General features: G+C 56.6%; 1 protein-coding gene across 4 annotated transcripts in view; it reads right to left on the minus strand.

Annotated features, from left to right (window-relative positions):
• Positions 1-355: 355 nt before the first annotated feature.
• Positions 356-17,381, minus strand: part of LOC143395743 (tyrosine-protein phosphatase non-receptor type substrate 1) — a 41,117-nt gene continuing 24,091 nt past the window's right edge. Inside the window, exons 4-9 of one of the 4 annotated variants that reach the window (XM_076851636.2) lie at positions 16,473-16,790; positions 15,664-15,996; positions 13,888-13,995; positions 11,451-11,475; positions 5,360-5,399; positions 356-2,840 (exon numbers count right to left, since the gene is read on the minus strand). In XM_076851636.2, coding sequence (XP_076707751.2) covers positions 2,577-2,840; positions 5,360-5,399; positions 11,451-11,475; positions 13,888-13,995; positions 15,664-15,996; positions 16,473-16,790 — 1,088 coding nt within the window. In that variant the 3' untranslated portion in view covers positions 356-2,576. Of the gene's footprint in view, positions 2,841-5,347; positions 5,400-11,450; positions 11,476-13,887; positions 13,996-15,663; positions 15,997-16,472; positions 16,791-17,381 lie in introns of all 4 variants that reach the window. The other 3 variants (XM_076851635.2, XM_076851638.2, XM_076851637.2) reach the window with 3 other exon arrangements.

Raw genomic sequence — 17,381 nt, forward strand, 5'->3', positions numbered from 1 at the left:
CCTAATTCCCACAGAAACCATAGTAGGGGGCTTAATTATCCCCATTGTGCAGATGAGGGGTGCAAATCTCAGGGAAAAGAGATGCTCAGACTCCCACAGCTACAAAAAGCAGAGTCAGGATTCGAACCCAGAGGTCTGTTGGATTTTTGTCACCTTCCGTTGACTCTCTCTGAGCCAGGCCAACAGTTTTAGGTCTTCCACACCTGGAGAGAGGAGCCAGCACTGCAGATTGTCTCTAAGCCTTGCCTGGACCACATCGGACCCTCTCCAGGATCTTGGGGATAGGTAGACAATAGCCTCCAAGGAGGCCCTGAGTCACAATCCCAAAGGCAAGGACACACAGCACCCAAAGTCGTCATTGTTACCCAGAAATCTTTATTACAAAAATATTTTGCAAGCCAAAAAGTTTAAGTTGCAACTATATACAAAATGGGGCCTGTTTCCTTCCCAACAGTCTGAAAATAAACTCCCGAAACCACGCTCCTTCCGCAGGTTTATTTCAACCTCTTCCTTTTCCTGGGGTTCCATACACAAGGTACGGGGACTCTCCAGGCTGCCCGGCTGAAACTAAACTAAACCTTGGCCTCATTCCCTATTTCCCCCTCCCAAAATTAAAGTAAAACAAAATTTAAATGGCACCAAGAAAACATTCTTTTAAAAATCCTGTGTGTGTCTGTGCGTGCGTGTGTGCACACGTGTGCTGTCTCTGGGCAGAGCAGAGGGACACGAAGGGTTACAAGCCCACCCTTTGGAATTGAGAAACAGCCAGAGCAGGTGACCGGGCCACTGTGGCTCCCAGATGTCACCGAGGAGCTGGCTTGTCAGGCCAAGGCTGCCCTTGTGGCCCATTGGCTCAGCAAACTTCCAGATGCCAGTGTGTAAAACACCAGTCACCGGCCCCGGAGAGCCAGGTCTGCGCTGAGCCCCTGGGTCTCACCTGTGTGTTGCACCTGCAGAAACGGGCGGGCAGGCGGGCTCAGCATCTGGCTCAGACAGCCAGGTGTGCCATGGGCTTCCCACAGCTCAGGGGATCAGGGACATTGGTTTCTCAAGTCTACAAGCCATACGTGAAAACTGAATAACCAGGGTTGTGACCTACGCTCCTGGGCCCAGCCAGGCCCTGGCACCCAGCTAGAGGGGTGGCAGTCGGAGGGTAACTGGGTCACAGCCTCTGCCTGACTTCCTGAACCAGAGGGCGGGGGGCTGGTGGGGGGGTCTGCCCTGGCTCAGAGCTGGGCTGCCCGGTAGTGACCAGGATCTATTCCAGTCTGATCCCAATGGCATTCATGAGCAGAAATGGAAGATTCTTCCTTGTAGGAATGAGTTCTGAGAGCCGGATGGGGAGGGGGCGATGGCTAAGGGGGTGAGGCAAACAGCCTGGCTCAGTGTCCCCCCCGTGCATGTCCCTAAAGTGCTTGTGAGAAACGGTGGGGGAGGGGTGTCACCATCCCTCTTCCCACTCTGTGGAAGAGCAGACTGAGGCATCGGGTCCGCACAGGTCTGCACTTACCACCGTGGGGCCTCGGAGGGAACAGACCCCGCCGGGTGGCCCAGCTGAGGCCGCGGTCCAGTGAGTCCCGGAGAGAAGGCTACGTGTCTCCACAGAGCAGCGGATGGATCCTTCTTCCAGGTCCTCGGGGCTCTGGGACTTGGAGGAATCCAGTTTCTGCTGTAAGAAAATTCCCTCCAGGACAACACACTGTTAAACCTCAGACTTCACGAGACCCAACCGTGAACTTCAACACATGACAAAGAGCCAAGAGAACGCTGCTGTTGTTTTAAGAAGAAGAAGAAAAAAAAAAAAAGAAAACAAAACGAAACAAAACGAAACACCACAGATCAAGTTTTCTAACACCTCGGCTTCAAGATTGCACGGTTCACATTTCTCAATAATTTACAGGCGTCCCCGGGGCGAGGCTGCTGGGTTAGTGCTGGCCGGGGGAAGCAAGCTGGGGGCTGAGAGGAGAGGCGGGCCGCGCCCAGCGCCCCGTGGGGCTGGCAGAGGCTCCAGAGTGGCACATGGACCCGGAGCGGGCGAGGCCAGGACTGTCGGCAGCAACCTCCCGAGTCTCAGGACTCGGGTCTCAGTTTTATTTATTTTTTTCCAGCTTTTTCCATGGAGGGGGCAGTTGGATCTACAGGGAAAGAACTTCCCAGAGGCCCCAGTTGGGTGGAGGTGGTAAGAGGAGGTGGGGGGTCTTGTCCTCCTCATCCTGGAAGAGCAGGATCTGGGGCATCAAGGAGGCAGCCAGGGTCTCTAAGACCACGACCCAGACCCGTGAGTGATGGTCAGAGGCACAACAGTTCTTGGTCCCCAGCAGTGGCGCTGGCGGGTTCCCCAGGTGGTTCGGCAACATCAGTCCTCCAGACGGGGTGCAGGGTGTGGGGGCCGTGGCTGCCCTGGAAATGCTGGAGAGCCGAGGGGGCTGGGCAGACGGGAGCCACCCTCACTCCTGGTCCTGGGGCCCACGCCACCCAGCCGTCCCGGGACTGGGCTGGCTGTCCTCCACACGGACCACTCCATGTGGGACAAGAAAGCTCGTGGGGACAGGCCCCTAGAGCCAAGCACAGTCTGTTCACTTCCTTTGGACCTGGACGCTGGCATACTCCGAGAAGGACGGCTCGGGCTTGGGGGCTGGCTGCTTGGGGCCCCGGTTGAGGTGGACCATGTCCAGGTCGGCGTAGGTGAGGGTGTCCTCCGGCCTGGATGGCGGGCTAGTCTCAATGCTGGCGTACTCTGTGTGGTTATTGGGCTCGGCGGCCCGCGGGGCAGGCTTCTTCTCCTTGGGCAGGTTCAGGTCTGCATAGGTGATGTCATTGATGTCATTTGTGTCCTGGATCTAAAAGGCACGGAGAGAAGGTCATTCTGGAGCATGCAGCCTGCTCAACCACCAACTGGGCACAGTCCCCCCACAGTCCTCCTTCATTGTCCCCTCCTCCCAGCTGGAACCACCGGTGGTTCTCACCCCTCTTCCCACGTCACCTCTCCTTTTCCTCGTCACAAATCCACCAAGTCCATTTCAGCTCAAGCGTGACTCTATCCTAAGATGCTTCCCTGCCCTCCATGCCCCTGGCTGGGCCCAGGCTCCTTCTCCTGCTTCCCATCACAGTACCCACTGCCAAGGATGGGGTCGGCTTGGGGCCTGAATAGATACGATGTTCCAGTGGGAAGGGACACTAGTATTTATTTATGTGTTTATTTGGCAAATGTTCATTGGACTTTTGTTGATGCGGGCACCAAGGCTGGCACAGGAGAAGCTCAATTCATGTTGAAGACATGAGTGCATGGATGGATGGATGGATGGATGGATGGGTGGATGGATAGGTGGGTGGATGGATGGATAGGTGGAGGGATAGGTGAGTGGATAGATGGATGTTTAGATAGATGGATGAATAAATGTATGAGTGAATGCATGGATGAATGGATTGATGGATGGATGGATGAATAGGTGGAAGGATGGATTAATGGATGGATAAATGGATGAGTGAATGCACGGATGAACGGATTGATGGATGGATGGATAAATGGATGAATAAATGCACAGATGAATGGATGGATAAATGAATGGATGAATAGAGAGATGAATGGATGATGGATGAACAAATGGATTAATGAGTGGATGGATGGATGGATGGATGGAGGGAGGGAGGGAGGGAAGGGTGAACAATGGATGGCAATGATTTCACCCTCACTCTGGGTACAGCCAGAGCTGAGAGACAGAACAGCAGTGGTGAGGGAGTGAGATCATCAGCTGTGGGCGTTGTAAAGGTTCTGGAGTCAGAAGGCCTGGGTCTGAATCCTGGTTCTGCCTTTTCAAGCTAAGCGACTTTTGGCAGATCCTTTAATCTCTCCGGGCCTCAGTCTCCCCATCTGTGAAGCAGGGATAATAACCGTGTCTCTCACCAGGGCTGTCATGGGGATCGAGTGGAAGCATCCAGGCAAGCGTTCAGAACCGAGCCTGGCACCTGCTAGCGCTTACCGCCAGCACACGCCAGCTACTCGCAAAGCCGCACACCTCCCACGTTCGTCTCACCACCGGTCATCGCACCTTAAAATGTCTCCCCGTGAACTAGAGCCTGCTCTGCCCGCGTCCAGCAGCTGCTGATCTCAATCCTAGGCTTCTGGACACCATCCACTCCCACATATCCCCTCCCGAGGCCTCACCTGGCCCTTTCCCAGGCGAGGAAACTGAAAGTGGGCACTCACCCAGCCGGCAGGGTCTGCTGGCTCTCGGGCTGTGGCCCTCCCTCACCAGGGCCCCTCCATCCTGAGCCCTGCAGGTGCTCCCCAGCTGCTGTCACCGAAATCCACAGGCAGAGCCAGAGTCCCTCCCCAGCAAGAGCTGGTGCCCAGCCTCAGGGGCCCAAGGTTCAGGCCTGCCAGCTCGGCTAGAGCAGGGTCGTGACTGCCCTGCTTACAGCCCAGGGCCTGGCACTAAGTTGGTGCTCATTAAGTCTTTGACGGTGATTTCTACAGGTTTCCATGACTAATTCTTCTCACCATCGACCTTTCTCCAGAAGGTTCCAGAGAGAAGTCCAGACTGGGGAGAAGGCCACGACTGGACATGGTTCTGTCTCTTCCAGTTCCCACCCAATCTCATGCCCAGGGCTGCTGGGGACCAGAGAGGGTCAGGAGGGCAGGCTGAGGTGTTCGGCCTCCCCCCAGCCCAACTCCGTCAACACATTAAGCCTAAATGATGCCAATCGCCCAGGAGATGTCAAGGACAGCTGGTGCTCCTTCACCGGGCTCAGAGCAGGGCCTGCCGCATCACCAGGTGCTGAGGGGCCCCTGCCTCCCAGGTCTGAGGAGGTCAGCTGGAAATAGGCCGGTCTCCTTTGCTCAGAAACAGGCCAATCACGTTGCCTCTGAAGTCTCCTTAGTGATGTTGAGGGGGACTGCCAGGTCTAGGGAGGTGCCCGCGGGAGGAAATTCACGACAAAAGGGTCTTTCCAGCAGCAAAAGCTAGAGAGGCCCTGGCAGCGGGCGCTGTGCTATTACCCCAGGTGGCAGCGGGCTGATGGGGATGGTGCTCCCGGTGGGGGGACTGCGTTGAGCAAATGCAGGGTTACAGCCCGACCCCAGGGCACCAGGCCACTCAGCACACATGGTGCCTGGCGCCCCACTGGAGTGGTACCATGAAGCAAGGTTACATCAGAGTCTCCTGGCTGGAGCATTGAGGAGGAGCCCGCAGAGGACATGGGGAAACCAGGACCACACAGATCCTCTCCCCTCCGCCTCCCTCCAGGGGGGGTGGGGTGGGGACAGAGTCTTAATTTAGAACCGGATCTGCAACTCGGGCTGATGCAAGGAAATCACACCCTGAGTTTCCCAGGAAGGGCGGCTCACCAAGGACTGTACCTGGGTTATATCCCTGGCGTTCTTCTCGGGCTCATGCAACCTAAAATGGAAAGAGACACACAGATATAAATACCGCACTATCTCAAGTGCTTATGCAAATCGATAAGAATAACATTTCAGTCCCACTTCCTATATGGGTAGAGGACAGGGATGAATGAGTCACAGCAGAAATACAACTGCTTATCAAATGTTTGGACAAGGGGGCCATCTCTCACTAACAAGGACGTGGCAACAATGCTCTGCCATTTGCTTTTTTTTTTTTCAATGTCTGTGGGCAGGGAGCTTTAAAGATGATAATATCCAGAAGATGCACTGCGGGGGGGAAGGCATGGTGCTTCACAGGCTGCGGGTGGGGAAGGCGAGCTAGGACCGTGGAAGGACAGCCCCAGGGTTGGGGGGAGGGCCTGGATGGGGTCTCCATCTCTTGACTTTTGGGGGAAATTTCATATACAAAGCACTTCCTGTCCGTTTGTCCCAGGCAGGGTGGGGGGAGGGAGGTTTATCTCTCTGGGCTCTGTCCATCGAGACTGGTTTAGGAAATTAGGGTGAACGTAGAGATTAAGGTTCAAAAGGCTCATGAGAAGGTGCTTTGTTAAAGTTACAAATGATTAAAGTGACAACCGAAAAGGCAAATCTCTGTGGAATGATCTCAATGGTGGAAAACGTGTGGATAATAATGGGGGGCAAATGCCAACCGCAGTGGTCTTTGTGGGGGTATTGGGTTTCCCATATTTCCCAAATGCTCTGCATTAGGAGTATCTGTGTATACGGCTAAACAATGAAAAGAGAAAGACCAAGATGCCTTGGTTCATCAAAAAAGCCCTTGGTTCGGCCATTGGAGGCTGCGGCTCAGCGCACAGGGGTCATGGTCAAGGTGATGTGCACACGGAGCCGCTGGCTCCACAGGAGTCGTGTTAAGTTCTCAGGCCGGTGACTCCAGGACGGTCGCCTGGATAGTGTCAGAAGTGAGCAATGGCGCTTGGCAGCCGGGTTATTAATGGATTTGGCACGAGTGCTTGGCTCAGAAGGCAGTTCTGGGGCATGACATGTCCCACGTGCCACAGAAACAGCCCCCAGGATTGGGGACGCGTCTGGTGGGGGAGATCATGCAGATCTTCCCCACCCCCTGGTTTCCAGCCCCCCGCCGCTCCCGGCTGCCTGTCTGGTTGGAGTCCAGCTCCTCGCCCTGCTCAGCGTCCCAGGCAGCCTGGCTCCCCGGCTCCTCCACTCCCCCGCGCTCATTTACTCACGAGCCACCCACCAAGTATTTCATGCTGGCTACTCGGAGCTTTGTGTTTTCTGCTTCAACAACAGCCTTGAATGACCCCGTCACGCTTTTTCTCTTGGTTAACTTTCAAGCATCCTTCAAAACTTAACTCTGGTGTCACCTCCTTGGGAAGGATTTGCTGACCATGCTGGGATGGTGGGTGGCCCTCTGTGACAATCTCAGACCTCCTTGCATATTTTCACCTCTGCTTTCCATTGCCCTGTCATGCTGTATGGGCACAGGCGCCCGACAACCACCTTGGAATGAACGCTGGTCGGACGGAGTGCCCCAGGACCTCTGCACACACAGCCCTCCTGCCTCTTCATCTGCCTCACTCCAACTCTTCCCTCAAATCCTATATTCAACAGTCTTTTCAGGGGGGAACCTTCACTGAATCTCTCAAATTCCATTTCAGAACCTCAAGCTCTTCTCTTTCATAGCTGTATTTCAGATTATAACCAATTATCCACTTTTTTCTGGTCTTTCTATCTCAGTGAATGGCACTAACTCATCCTGAGTCAGGCTAAAGTGGGAGTCATCCTTGATTCTTCTCTCTTGTAGTTCAAGAAAGAAAAATTGCAGTCTGATTCCTGCAAGGCTGGTCAGCTCCATTAAAAAAAAAAAAAAAAAAAAAGTCATTCTATCATCTCCCTCTCTCAGCTCTCCTCTCTAAATTCCTAAACAAGCCTCCTCTCTGGCCTCCCTGCCTCCATTCTCCACATTCTCTCTTTCTTTCTTTTTGTACAGGGCATTGAACCCAGGGACACTCATCCACCTCCCAACCCTTTTTATTTTTTATTTTAAGACAGGGTCTTGCTAAGTTGGCTCTGCTGGCCTCAAACTTGCAGTCTTCCTGCCTTAGCTCCCACGTCTCTGGGACTGCAGGCCTGAGCCACTGTGCCCAGCATTCTCCACACTTAAAATGCATAAAAGATGTCACATTATTTTTCTGCCCGGAGCGCTCACCCCTCTCGCCACACGATGCGACCCTCTTGTATGCAGGCTGGAGAGGTGCTGTGTGGTCTGCCCCGCTGACCGCCTCGGTCTCGCCTCTCCCACCCTCACGACTCTGGCCTCCACGCCCTGAGCTTGTGTTGAGCGCTCCTGCCTTGGAGCCCTGGACCGGCTCTCTGTCTGCCCCATCCTTCCCTTATCCCAGCAGCCCCTGCAGACATCATTAAGCCTCCAGCTTGTCGGGTGAGCTGTCCCCAAGAGGCCAGGAGCTCTACACGGGAGGGACGAGGTCTGTCCTGTCACCTGGGAGGCGCCGACCTTGTCCTGGGCTGGCCCGTGGCCACTGCCCCTAAATGTTTGTTGAATGAATGAATGAGCTCTTCTCCCATCACAGGCCCAGCTTCGTCCCTTTTCTGCTTTCCTTTGCGATGCCCCAGCTCGGGCTCCTGGCACCCAGCGGGGCCCGTCCAGATGAATCAATGAAAGACTCCGGAAAGCCCTAAACATCCCAAGAATAAACGCAGCCAACATCTGACGAGTGAGCAAATGGCCGACTGAACGGACCCCAGTGCCCAATTAAGGGAGCAGAGACTCACTTCTCGTGTCTGAGCCGGGGAGGATGACAGACGCTCTCTGCCTGCGCATTCCTAGCCCGGGGCCGTGGGGGGCTTTAGGGCCAGTGGTCCCTCACCAGCCACCAGCTGAAGGCTCTCTGAGCTCGGAGTGGCAGCCTCCTGCACCCTCTCCCTGGAGTGGTGCTGACCCCCGCCAGCTGCCCGGGAAGCACCCTCTGGGCTCACTCGCTCACTCGAGATAAGGGAGTGACGCCTGGGCTCCTCGGGAGGCTCACGCTGGAAAAATAAGAAACAGGCAGAAAGCGGTTGGCTTCTCCTGGGGAAGGCAGTGGGAGGCAGCGGAGCAGAGAGGAGGAGCGCCCGCCATCAGGGCTGGGGTCACGGTGCCCGCACTCATGAGTGGCAGGACCCAGGGAATGTCACATGACTTCTCTGAGCCTCAGGTGCCTCGACCCTAGGACCAGGACGATAGCAACCCTCTAGAATCCGGGTTCTCAGTGTGGCTCGGGGAGAACAGCCCTGGCTAGGTAGGAACCCTGAACAGACTCGGGGTGCAGTGAGTCTGAACAGGACTCCCCAGGAGTCCGCCACAGCCTGGATCCTGGGAACCCCTGTCCTGTGACAGGTCTGGGCGACAATCATAGGGCTTTTGCAAAAATCAAAACCACCGAGTGGGATCAAGGAAGGAAAGGGACGGATGGGTGCACAGGAGGCAATAAATGCTCAGTTAATGGCAGCTGTGACCGCCACTGTCATTGTCATGGACACTCTTACTGTTCTTTGCTTCCAGAACCTCTTGTGCAACTGGGAAGGTGAGTCAGGTGAAAAGTCAGGCCAATAACAAAGCAAAACAGAAGGGAGAGACGCCCCCACGGAGAGCAGGGGTCTGGGGATTTGGAGAGAAGTGCTCTGGGCATGGCAGGGGATAGGGATGGCGCTCATTTAGTCACTCAACAAACCTCTACTGGGCACCTGCCCCCTTCCAGGGACAGTGCCGAGTTCAGAAGCTATTAGCTGTGAACACGAGGGGCACAGTCCTGCCCTTGAGAGAGGTGGGTTGTACATGGGCAGAGACACCTGGAACACACGGGGGTGTCAGTGCCAGGGCACAGGAGGCCACAGGAAGCCCCTTAAGTAGGTAGATGGTCAGGTCCTTGCTGAGCTCAGGAGGAAGAGTGGGAGGTGACCAGGTGGAGGCAGGGTGGCCTCTAGCTCCTCCAGGAGGAGTGGTTTGCAGAGCTCACAGGTGCCTCTGCCCCCAGCGCTGTGGAGACCCTGGGTGGTACGTGTGGGGGTCCACCCAGGACAGAGGCCAGTGCACAGAGGCCAGGAGGACAGCGAGGGACCTGTGTGTGGCAGGAAGGCAGCAGCGTGGCTCAGCCATTCAGTGTGAGGCCTGGCGGGGTGGACAGAAGTGAGACTGTCCACCAGCTGCGGCCAGGCCATGAGGCCTGCAGGGCCTCCAGAGTCTCCAGGGCCTCCAGGGCCTCCAGGGCCTCCGGGCTTTATCTTGAGGGACACGGGGGGACCACTGATGGTCTCTCAGCAGAGGATGGGGATGAGTCTGGCTCCTGGACATGAGCGTGCCAGGTGTGTGGACGGGACAGGCAAAGACAGGGCACTGGGACAGTATTCCCTGGGAGGTCAGGAGGGCGCTGAGCGTTTGAGGGGAGGCTGGGAGGCTGGACAGGCTCAGCCCAGGAAGTGCCCATGGAGGCCAGAGCAGGAGGCACGGCTTTACCCAAGGGCACCAGGACTTTCCATTCTGCACAGGAGAACGGCACAAGAAGCTGCCCAGTGTCCCTCTGGGCAGGTGAGATGCTCCTACTATGCGCAACCACAGAACCCAGTAGTTCCTCCATGTGACCCCCATCTCAGGACATAGCACTTCATTGCCCCCAACCTTGCAGCTGTCCTTGACTCTACATACAATCCATCAGCATGTTCTCTGCTCTCCCTTCAAACTGTGTCTAGAAACTGACCATTTCTCAGCCCACCTGCTGCTGAGGTCTGGGACCCATCATCTGCTTGGTCCCTTGCAGTAGCCTCCTCACCAGCCTCCCCGCCTCCACCCTCACCTCACAGCCAGATTCCCACTGATGCTCTTAAAGCAAAAGCCAGACCCCATCCTTCCTAGGGCTCATTCTCCCACTGGGAGTAAAACCATGAATCCTTCTAGGAGCCCACACTCGGGCCGCTGGCCTCCACCCTAGATCCTGAGTTCTTGCTGTGCAATGCTGAAGTCCAGAAAAATCTAAAAGAAAGAAATGGAAGATCTGCACAACCCATTTGGTGGCAAAACCTGACCTGAAACAGTAAGAACCTGTTTATAGTTTTGTTTCTCATGTCCAGCTAGATGTCTACCTGTTTCCACACGGCGGCATGCCCAGGGGACCCTGTGGAATGTGGTCCCTGCTCTGCTGGCGATGACTCCCAGGGCCTTCCTGGATGCTGACTAGTCTTTTTGGCACAGCTCTGCAGCACATCCTGCCGCATGGGTCTCTGCTAACAGGAGGCCTGCGTCCCCCGACCCCATCCCCGCCTCCCCTCCTTCCTTCTGTCCTGGCCTCCTCCCTCCCCAGGCTCTGGCCCTGAGTGCTCTTGCCCAGCCCCTGATCTTGGTCAGCTCCCAGCTGCAGGTTTCTGCTCACATAGCCTCTTCAGAGGTGCCCCTTCTGCCTGAGACAGCCCCCCACTGTGACCCTCCACCCCTTAGCGGTACCAGAGTTGTCACCACCTGGTAGAATGTTCTAGATCACTTCACTTGCATGCTCGTTGCCTGCATCCCTTGCCAAGGCTGAGCCCCATGAAGGTCGGGGCTCCTTCTTGCTCACCCACAGCAGAGCTGCACATACCAGGGATCTGACAAGTCCCTTCAAATGTCAATCAATAAGCTAACGTTCCCTCTGCGAGGAGACCTGAGCCCCAGCCCGGCGTCCACCCTGACACCCGGGGTACTCAGCACATCTTCATCAACGAAGGAGAAGGCAGGTATAGAACTGGGATCTGGGGAGGGAGAGGCCAGCCGTGTGTGCAGGACACTGTGACATTCAGGGACTTGGAGTTTCTGTCACCCTGCAGGGGATTAGATCAGGGCTACGCTGCCTGGGGACAGCAGGTGCGAAATCAGTGCCACTGTGCCCCAAACCCCTGTATCTGAGACCAGAATTAAACACAGACCTGGAGCCACCCGCTTACAAGAGAGAGGGGAACAGAGGGGCCAGTGAGGAGGGCCCGCGATCGCCAAGCCACCCAGCGAGAACTGCAAGGGCGTCGGGCCCAAGGACGCACTCACCTTGTGGAAGAAGTGGACCCCTTGGCTGAAAGAGAAAAGGAGAAGCAGTGAGTCCCTTAGAAACACACCGCCTCTGGCAGCATTTTTTTTTTTTTAAGCAAAGGTTTGCTCCAGGGATGTGTAAGGTAATTATCTCCATCACATCCTGGGAACCACAGGAGGTCCCCATGGCCACCTCCCCCGTGGGTGGTCCATCATCTTCCTCGAAGCCCACGAGGACTAAGCTAGGCCTTCCTGGCTTCCCACTTCCAGGAGAAGCCACCTGCCTCACCCCCGTGCAAGTGAGAACCTCAGCAGGACCCTCCATCGAACTGGGTCCCACTTAGGTCCTGGAGAGCGGCTGAGGAGCAGGTGTGAAGCCAGGTCTGCCACTCACCTACTCGCCCTGTGACCCTAGGTGGGCCACTTTCCCTCTCTGGGCTTCTAAAACTCACAGGGCGGAGCTGTGCATCCATTTATTTACATATCACCTCTTTCCAAGAAAGACAGCGTCCCATCCGTCTGTCTGGTTCAGAGGTTTTCAGCCTGTGATATGGGGCCTCCCACAGAGAGGCCTCGGGGCTGAGCAGCCATTGGACTAGAATTTTGCTGCAAAATTGTAATTAAAAAGCAACGTGTGCACTTGAGTGTGCTCTGCGCTGTACTTGGACAGGCAGAGGCCGCCGCAGGCAGGAATCCCTGCCGCCGAGTTCACCGGGCCTGGTGCCTGGGCAGGGGCTGGGTGGTTGGGGCAGCCAGCACCTGGTGGGGGCTCAGCAGCTGAGGCCTGAGTGGAGGCACAGGGTCAAGCTGGGGCACGTGTCGTCTCTGAGAATCTAGTGAGCGGATGCCAATCACCCTCCTTCTCCACCTGAGAGACTGGGTGACTTCCCAGGCTCATGCAGCTGGCCACTGGTGGAGCTGACAAGGGGACATTACGCAGAGGGTACTGAGGTGGAGGAGGGGACATCTCCAGGGCCCAAGGAGGGGGGGAGGGACATCTCCTTGGGGCTCGGGGAGGCAGTGTGCAGAGTGGGCACTAATTGGTCCCTGCCTTTGAATCCTGGCCCCACCTGCCGGCTGGGAGGACCTGAGCAAGCTTTCTAACTCACCCAGGCCTCAGTTTCCTCACCTGTAAAATGGGTTTCAAAACCTGGGCTGAGGCCTGTGGCGGGGGCTGACTGTGTCACTACACGCCAAGCCCCGGAAGCAGTGTGGAGCACATGGGGGTGGCCCAGTGGGACACAGGTCCCTGCAGCCTGGTCTGGGAGCTGGGCTCTGTGTAGAGACCACCACTCAGCAGCTGAGGGGCTTCCTGGGTGTCGACCGCTCTTCAGATCCCTCCTCTGTAACAAGGGGCCACTGATCCTACCCCATAGTGACAAGCTCATGAGCCAGGAGCCCTGCCTAACGCCAGACGCAGTCCTGGAAAGGACAGCTGGGGCTTCACTGAAGGCCACCACAATGTTCTGTCCCCTTTGGGTGAACAAGCGGAGGGCTCCCCAGGAACTGTAGGGAGACCATCATGGAGCAGGGGCCGTGGACCCCCTTTACTCTCTGGAGAGGCAGGGCTTACCCCCACCCTCCTGATTTGGAGCGTGGGGCTTGGTCTGTCTCAGGCAGACTCCTGCCAGCCCAGGAGGGACAGAGCTTGGAGCAGAGGGGATCCTGACTACCCAGGACACCCGTGCTGGCTGAGCCAAGCGCCCCGCCATAGGAGGGCAGCTCGGGACAGCGCCTGTCACTTTGCCGCCTGTGGCTCGTGGTGGGTCACAGCCAGCCACTTTAAACAGAAGAGAACAGAATATGACCAAAAAGAAAATACCAGAGTTTCAATTTTATCTAAAGGGGTGTGTTGGGCTGAGATGTGAAATGTTATTTCTGTCGCTTGCAGTAAAAAAGGTTTCGGAAATACCAGCTTACAACTGTCTGCTCTGAGCGTGGCTGAGGAAATGCGCGCTGAGGTCCCAGAACATGCCAGACTCGTCACTTCCCAGGAGCCGACTTGGGCCCCAGATCCATCCTCCAAGGCAGGTGCTGCTAAAGCCATTTTGTTTTGCGGGGATGGGGGCGGGCACTGGGGATTGAACCCAGGGGCACTAGGCCACTGAGCCACTCCCCAGCCCTATTTTGTATTTTATTTAGAGACAGGGTCTCCCTGGGTTGCTTAGGGCCTCGCTTTTGTGGAGACTGGCTTTGAATTACCATCCTCCTGCCCCAGACTCCCGAGCCACTGGGATTGAGGGTGTGTCCACCGCATGGGGCTCGATAAAGCCATTTTATAGATGAGGCTACAGAACGGAGGGACCCTCCCCGACTCCACCAGCCTGGAGCAGCTGCCCCAGCTGCCCTGGTGTGGCCACCTCTGGACCCCGTCACCCATGCCCAAGGCACCGCGTGTCCCGGGGAGGACAAGCCCAGGGGCGGATTCTGAGGGAGGAGAAGGGGAGCCACCCACCTTTCTTCTGTTTGATGCGGAGGAGGTAGAGGGCCGCCATCAGCAGGACCACCAGCAAGGCACACACCACGCCCACCACGATGAAGATGTTCCAATTGGCAGGGTTGTCTGAGGACCACACGGAAGACAGGCTTCACTTATGCAGATGGAAAACAGAAAAGCCCAAACCCACGGCCCCTCTGCACAGTCAGGCAGAACAGCTGGCTGGGCCGGGCGAGCCTCGCAGTCACGTGGGCACAGGGGTCGGCGCACAGTCGCCCCTGGGGGTCACCAGGAGCAAACACCAGGCTGAGGGCCCGGGGAAGGGGACCACGGAGCCCAGCTGCAGGGTGTGGGCAGCATCTCTCTCCTGGGGAACAGAACATGTTCCTTCTCATCTGGAGCCAAACCACAGAGGAACCACCATCTGAGACCGTGAGTCAGCCGCTAGTGGCAGAAGGCGCTGGGGGAGAGGGACAGTGCGGAACAGCTGTGTGCCCACTGGCTGCAGGACTCCATGAGCTCCCAGGGGCTGACCACCCATCTGCGCCCCAGCCCTGGGCCCTACAGCCTACGAGCTGTGAATCAGGGCACCTGGGTTAGAAGCAGAGGCTTGAGGGGCCCCAGGGCACAGGTAGGAGATCCAGGGCTCCAAGTCATAGAAATGTGGGTTCAAGTCAATGTTCCTAACCAGTTACATGACCTTGGGCAGGTCAGGTGAACCTCTTCCCCCTGCTGCCTTCTTCTTGGGATGATAATAAATTCCACTGCAACTATTCAACACCAACTCTTCCAACCTCTCTCCAACAATTAATTGAGTGCCTATTATGTGCCCTGAAGCTACGATGCTGAATAAAACAGTCACAGTCCCTACCCGCAGAGAATCAGAGCTGAGGGGCACGAAGCTCATCTCCTTCAACATGGCCCTTAGAAAGCAGAGGCTCAGAGTCAGGCACTGACTTGCTCAAGGTCACACAGCAAGCCTGTGACAAATCCACACATCCTATGAAAACCAGGCTTCGGTACAATCAAAGGGACACCATGACACAGCACTGAGGCTCTCTTGGGGCTTCCCTGAAGGAAGCACAAAGAAGTGGTCTCCGTTCTCATCCGTCCAAAGGTTCTGCTACGTACAAACTGTCAGCCAAGGTGATGACAGGTCATCACTCCACGGTGGCACTAGAGGACAACAAGATGCGGCTATTTTCAAGTGAGAAGAATTCACAACACATTGGAGGGGGGCGGACAACCCGTGCCTGGGTCTCCCAACCTGGTGGAATGGATGCGTCACCTTCATGCTAAATGAGCATGCCCTTGGCCCAGAAAGGGTCCTTGAGAGACCGTCCACAGAAACAGCACACATGGGACACAGTAGGTACAACAGTGGTCACGGCAGCACTGGTTTTTCCTCGAGCCAAGATGAAAGAATCCCCAGAGCCTCCCACCCCGCTGCCAGCAGGCAGGAGTGCTGGGGACACCAGGCTGAGGTCAGAAAGAGAGGAGGGAGGGGGCCATGAGGATGTGACAAGTGGCAGGTGAAGAAGGCAAGTGGCGGCTGCCAGGACAGGTCCATCCCCCGTCCTGCCTTCCTCCTTAGTGTCCCTGTTTGAAGGCCCCATGAGATGTGAGCCCACCCCACAGAGGAGACCCCCAGAGTGTGGTGTGGGGAGCTGACTAAGACGCTGCTGTTCCCAGGCTCTGGGTGCCCTGGGGGAGGGGGGTCACTGCTCTCAGGTCACAGCACACAGAGTCAAGGTGAAGTTTAAAGCAATCAATCAGCTGGGATGCAGGCCTCACCAGGGGTGTTTTCTGGGCTTTGCTTCCCGGGGTCGGCAGAGACCTTCAGGGTGTAGTTCCTGGTGGTGGCTGGCTGCCCATCATGCTCCACCCGGCAGGTGAACGTCACGTCCTCCCTGTGCACAGAGGAGTTGACCAGCAGCCAGCTCGTCAGGTTGAAGGTCCCGTCCTTGTTCTCTGAGCGGGTCGAGCCTGTTTCTGTCCTGGAGACGTTGACATTCTCCACCCAGGTCAGCTGCAGGCTCCGGGGGTAGAAGTGCTTCACCTGGCAGGTGACGTTCACCTGGTTCCCTGCCATGGTGAGCAGGGGGGTGACCTCCACGGTGGGCGGAACTGAAACAGCACAGGGAGAAGCTGTGACCTTATGGGACAGACAGCTGTGCTCCTCCCAGCAGGGCAAGGGCCTCCCTCGGGACAGGACCAGGCATGCAGAGGGGCTCAGACACTGAGGGTTTGCACGGGAGTGAACCAGTAACCACAGGGCCTGCCACCCACAGGTGCCAAGGGACCAGCTCCCCTGAGGGTAAAGTGAGTGAGGCTGACAAGCCCAACTCCTGGGCTGCAGGAAGTGAGCAAATAGATGGAACCTCCTGCACGTCAAGGCTCCACTCTTCCCAGAGGAGGAGCTGATGTTCAATGAAATGAAGCCACCAGCACATGCTGCCCACAGGTCAGGAGTCCACATGTGATGGCAGGTGGCAGCACTGCTGGGAATTAGAGCCCAGGCCACTGAGGTCCTGGCCAAGGTCCCTGGAGAGCAGCAGGCTGGGTGGCCAGTGTGGGCTGAGGTGGGGAGCAGGGTCCTGTACCTCGGATGGTGTCAGACAAGTTGGCAGTCCCACGAAGAGGGCTCCCCTGTAGGGTGATGTGGGCCACCTCGCAGATGACTTGAGAGTGCACATCCCCAGGGGCCAGGGTCACCTGGGCTGTGCTGGACACATTGAAGGACACGCTTTCTCCTGTGGGGTGCACGCTGGTCTGGGTGTGCGAGAGCTCATTCCCATTTTTGAACCACTTGAGGGTGATGTTCCGGGGGGAGAAGCCGTGAGACTTGCAGGTGAAGCTCACCGTCTGCCCAGGTGTGGCCCTGGTCGTAGGACCCGATACCATGGGGGCAGAAGGTCTGGCTGCGGAGGAGCATTGACAGACAAGTGAGGTGATTGGGAGGCCACCTGTGACCATGAGCGAGTGACACTGTGAAGAACCTTCCTAGACATTATTATCATTTTTTTTTTTTTGGTGGTGCTGGGGATTGACCCCAGTGCTTCATGCTGGGAAGCACACGCCAAGGCTGAGCTAGGTCCCCAGCCTGTACAGGACATTATCTGTTAATCCTCTTAATAAAGCCAGGAGCGGGTGTCCTCAGCCTCTTGTCTCCTGTCTTGGTGGCAAACACCCTGGCCCGGCCAGACAGTGAGGAAGGGAAGACCAGGTGGAATTCCAGGTCTGAGGTCAAAGTCCTCTGCAGAGGGGATCGCCACCAAGCTGGGCCCAGGCAGGAAATGGCTGACCTGTTTCACTCTTTGTATTGATCATTCCCTACTGGCCTCCCCGAGACCTTGGGGACCTAGGGAAAGCATTTATAGAAGTAAACACAGGTGACAAACAGCACCACAGCACCACCGTAAACCCTGGAGCCCTGCGGCCACCCTGACATGTGTGTGGTGTGCACGTTCCAGAGTCACATCTGAGACATGGGGTGTCAGCACATCTTCTGG

The sequence above is a fragment of the Callospermophilus lateralis genome, chromosome 3, assembly GCF_048772815.1.
Source record: "Callospermophilus lateralis isolate mCalLat2 chromosome 3, mCalLat2.hap1, whole genome shotgun sequence".
Lineage (NCBI taxonomy): Eukaryota > Metazoa > Chordata > Mammalia > Rodentia > Sciuridae > Callospermophilus > Callospermophilus lateralis.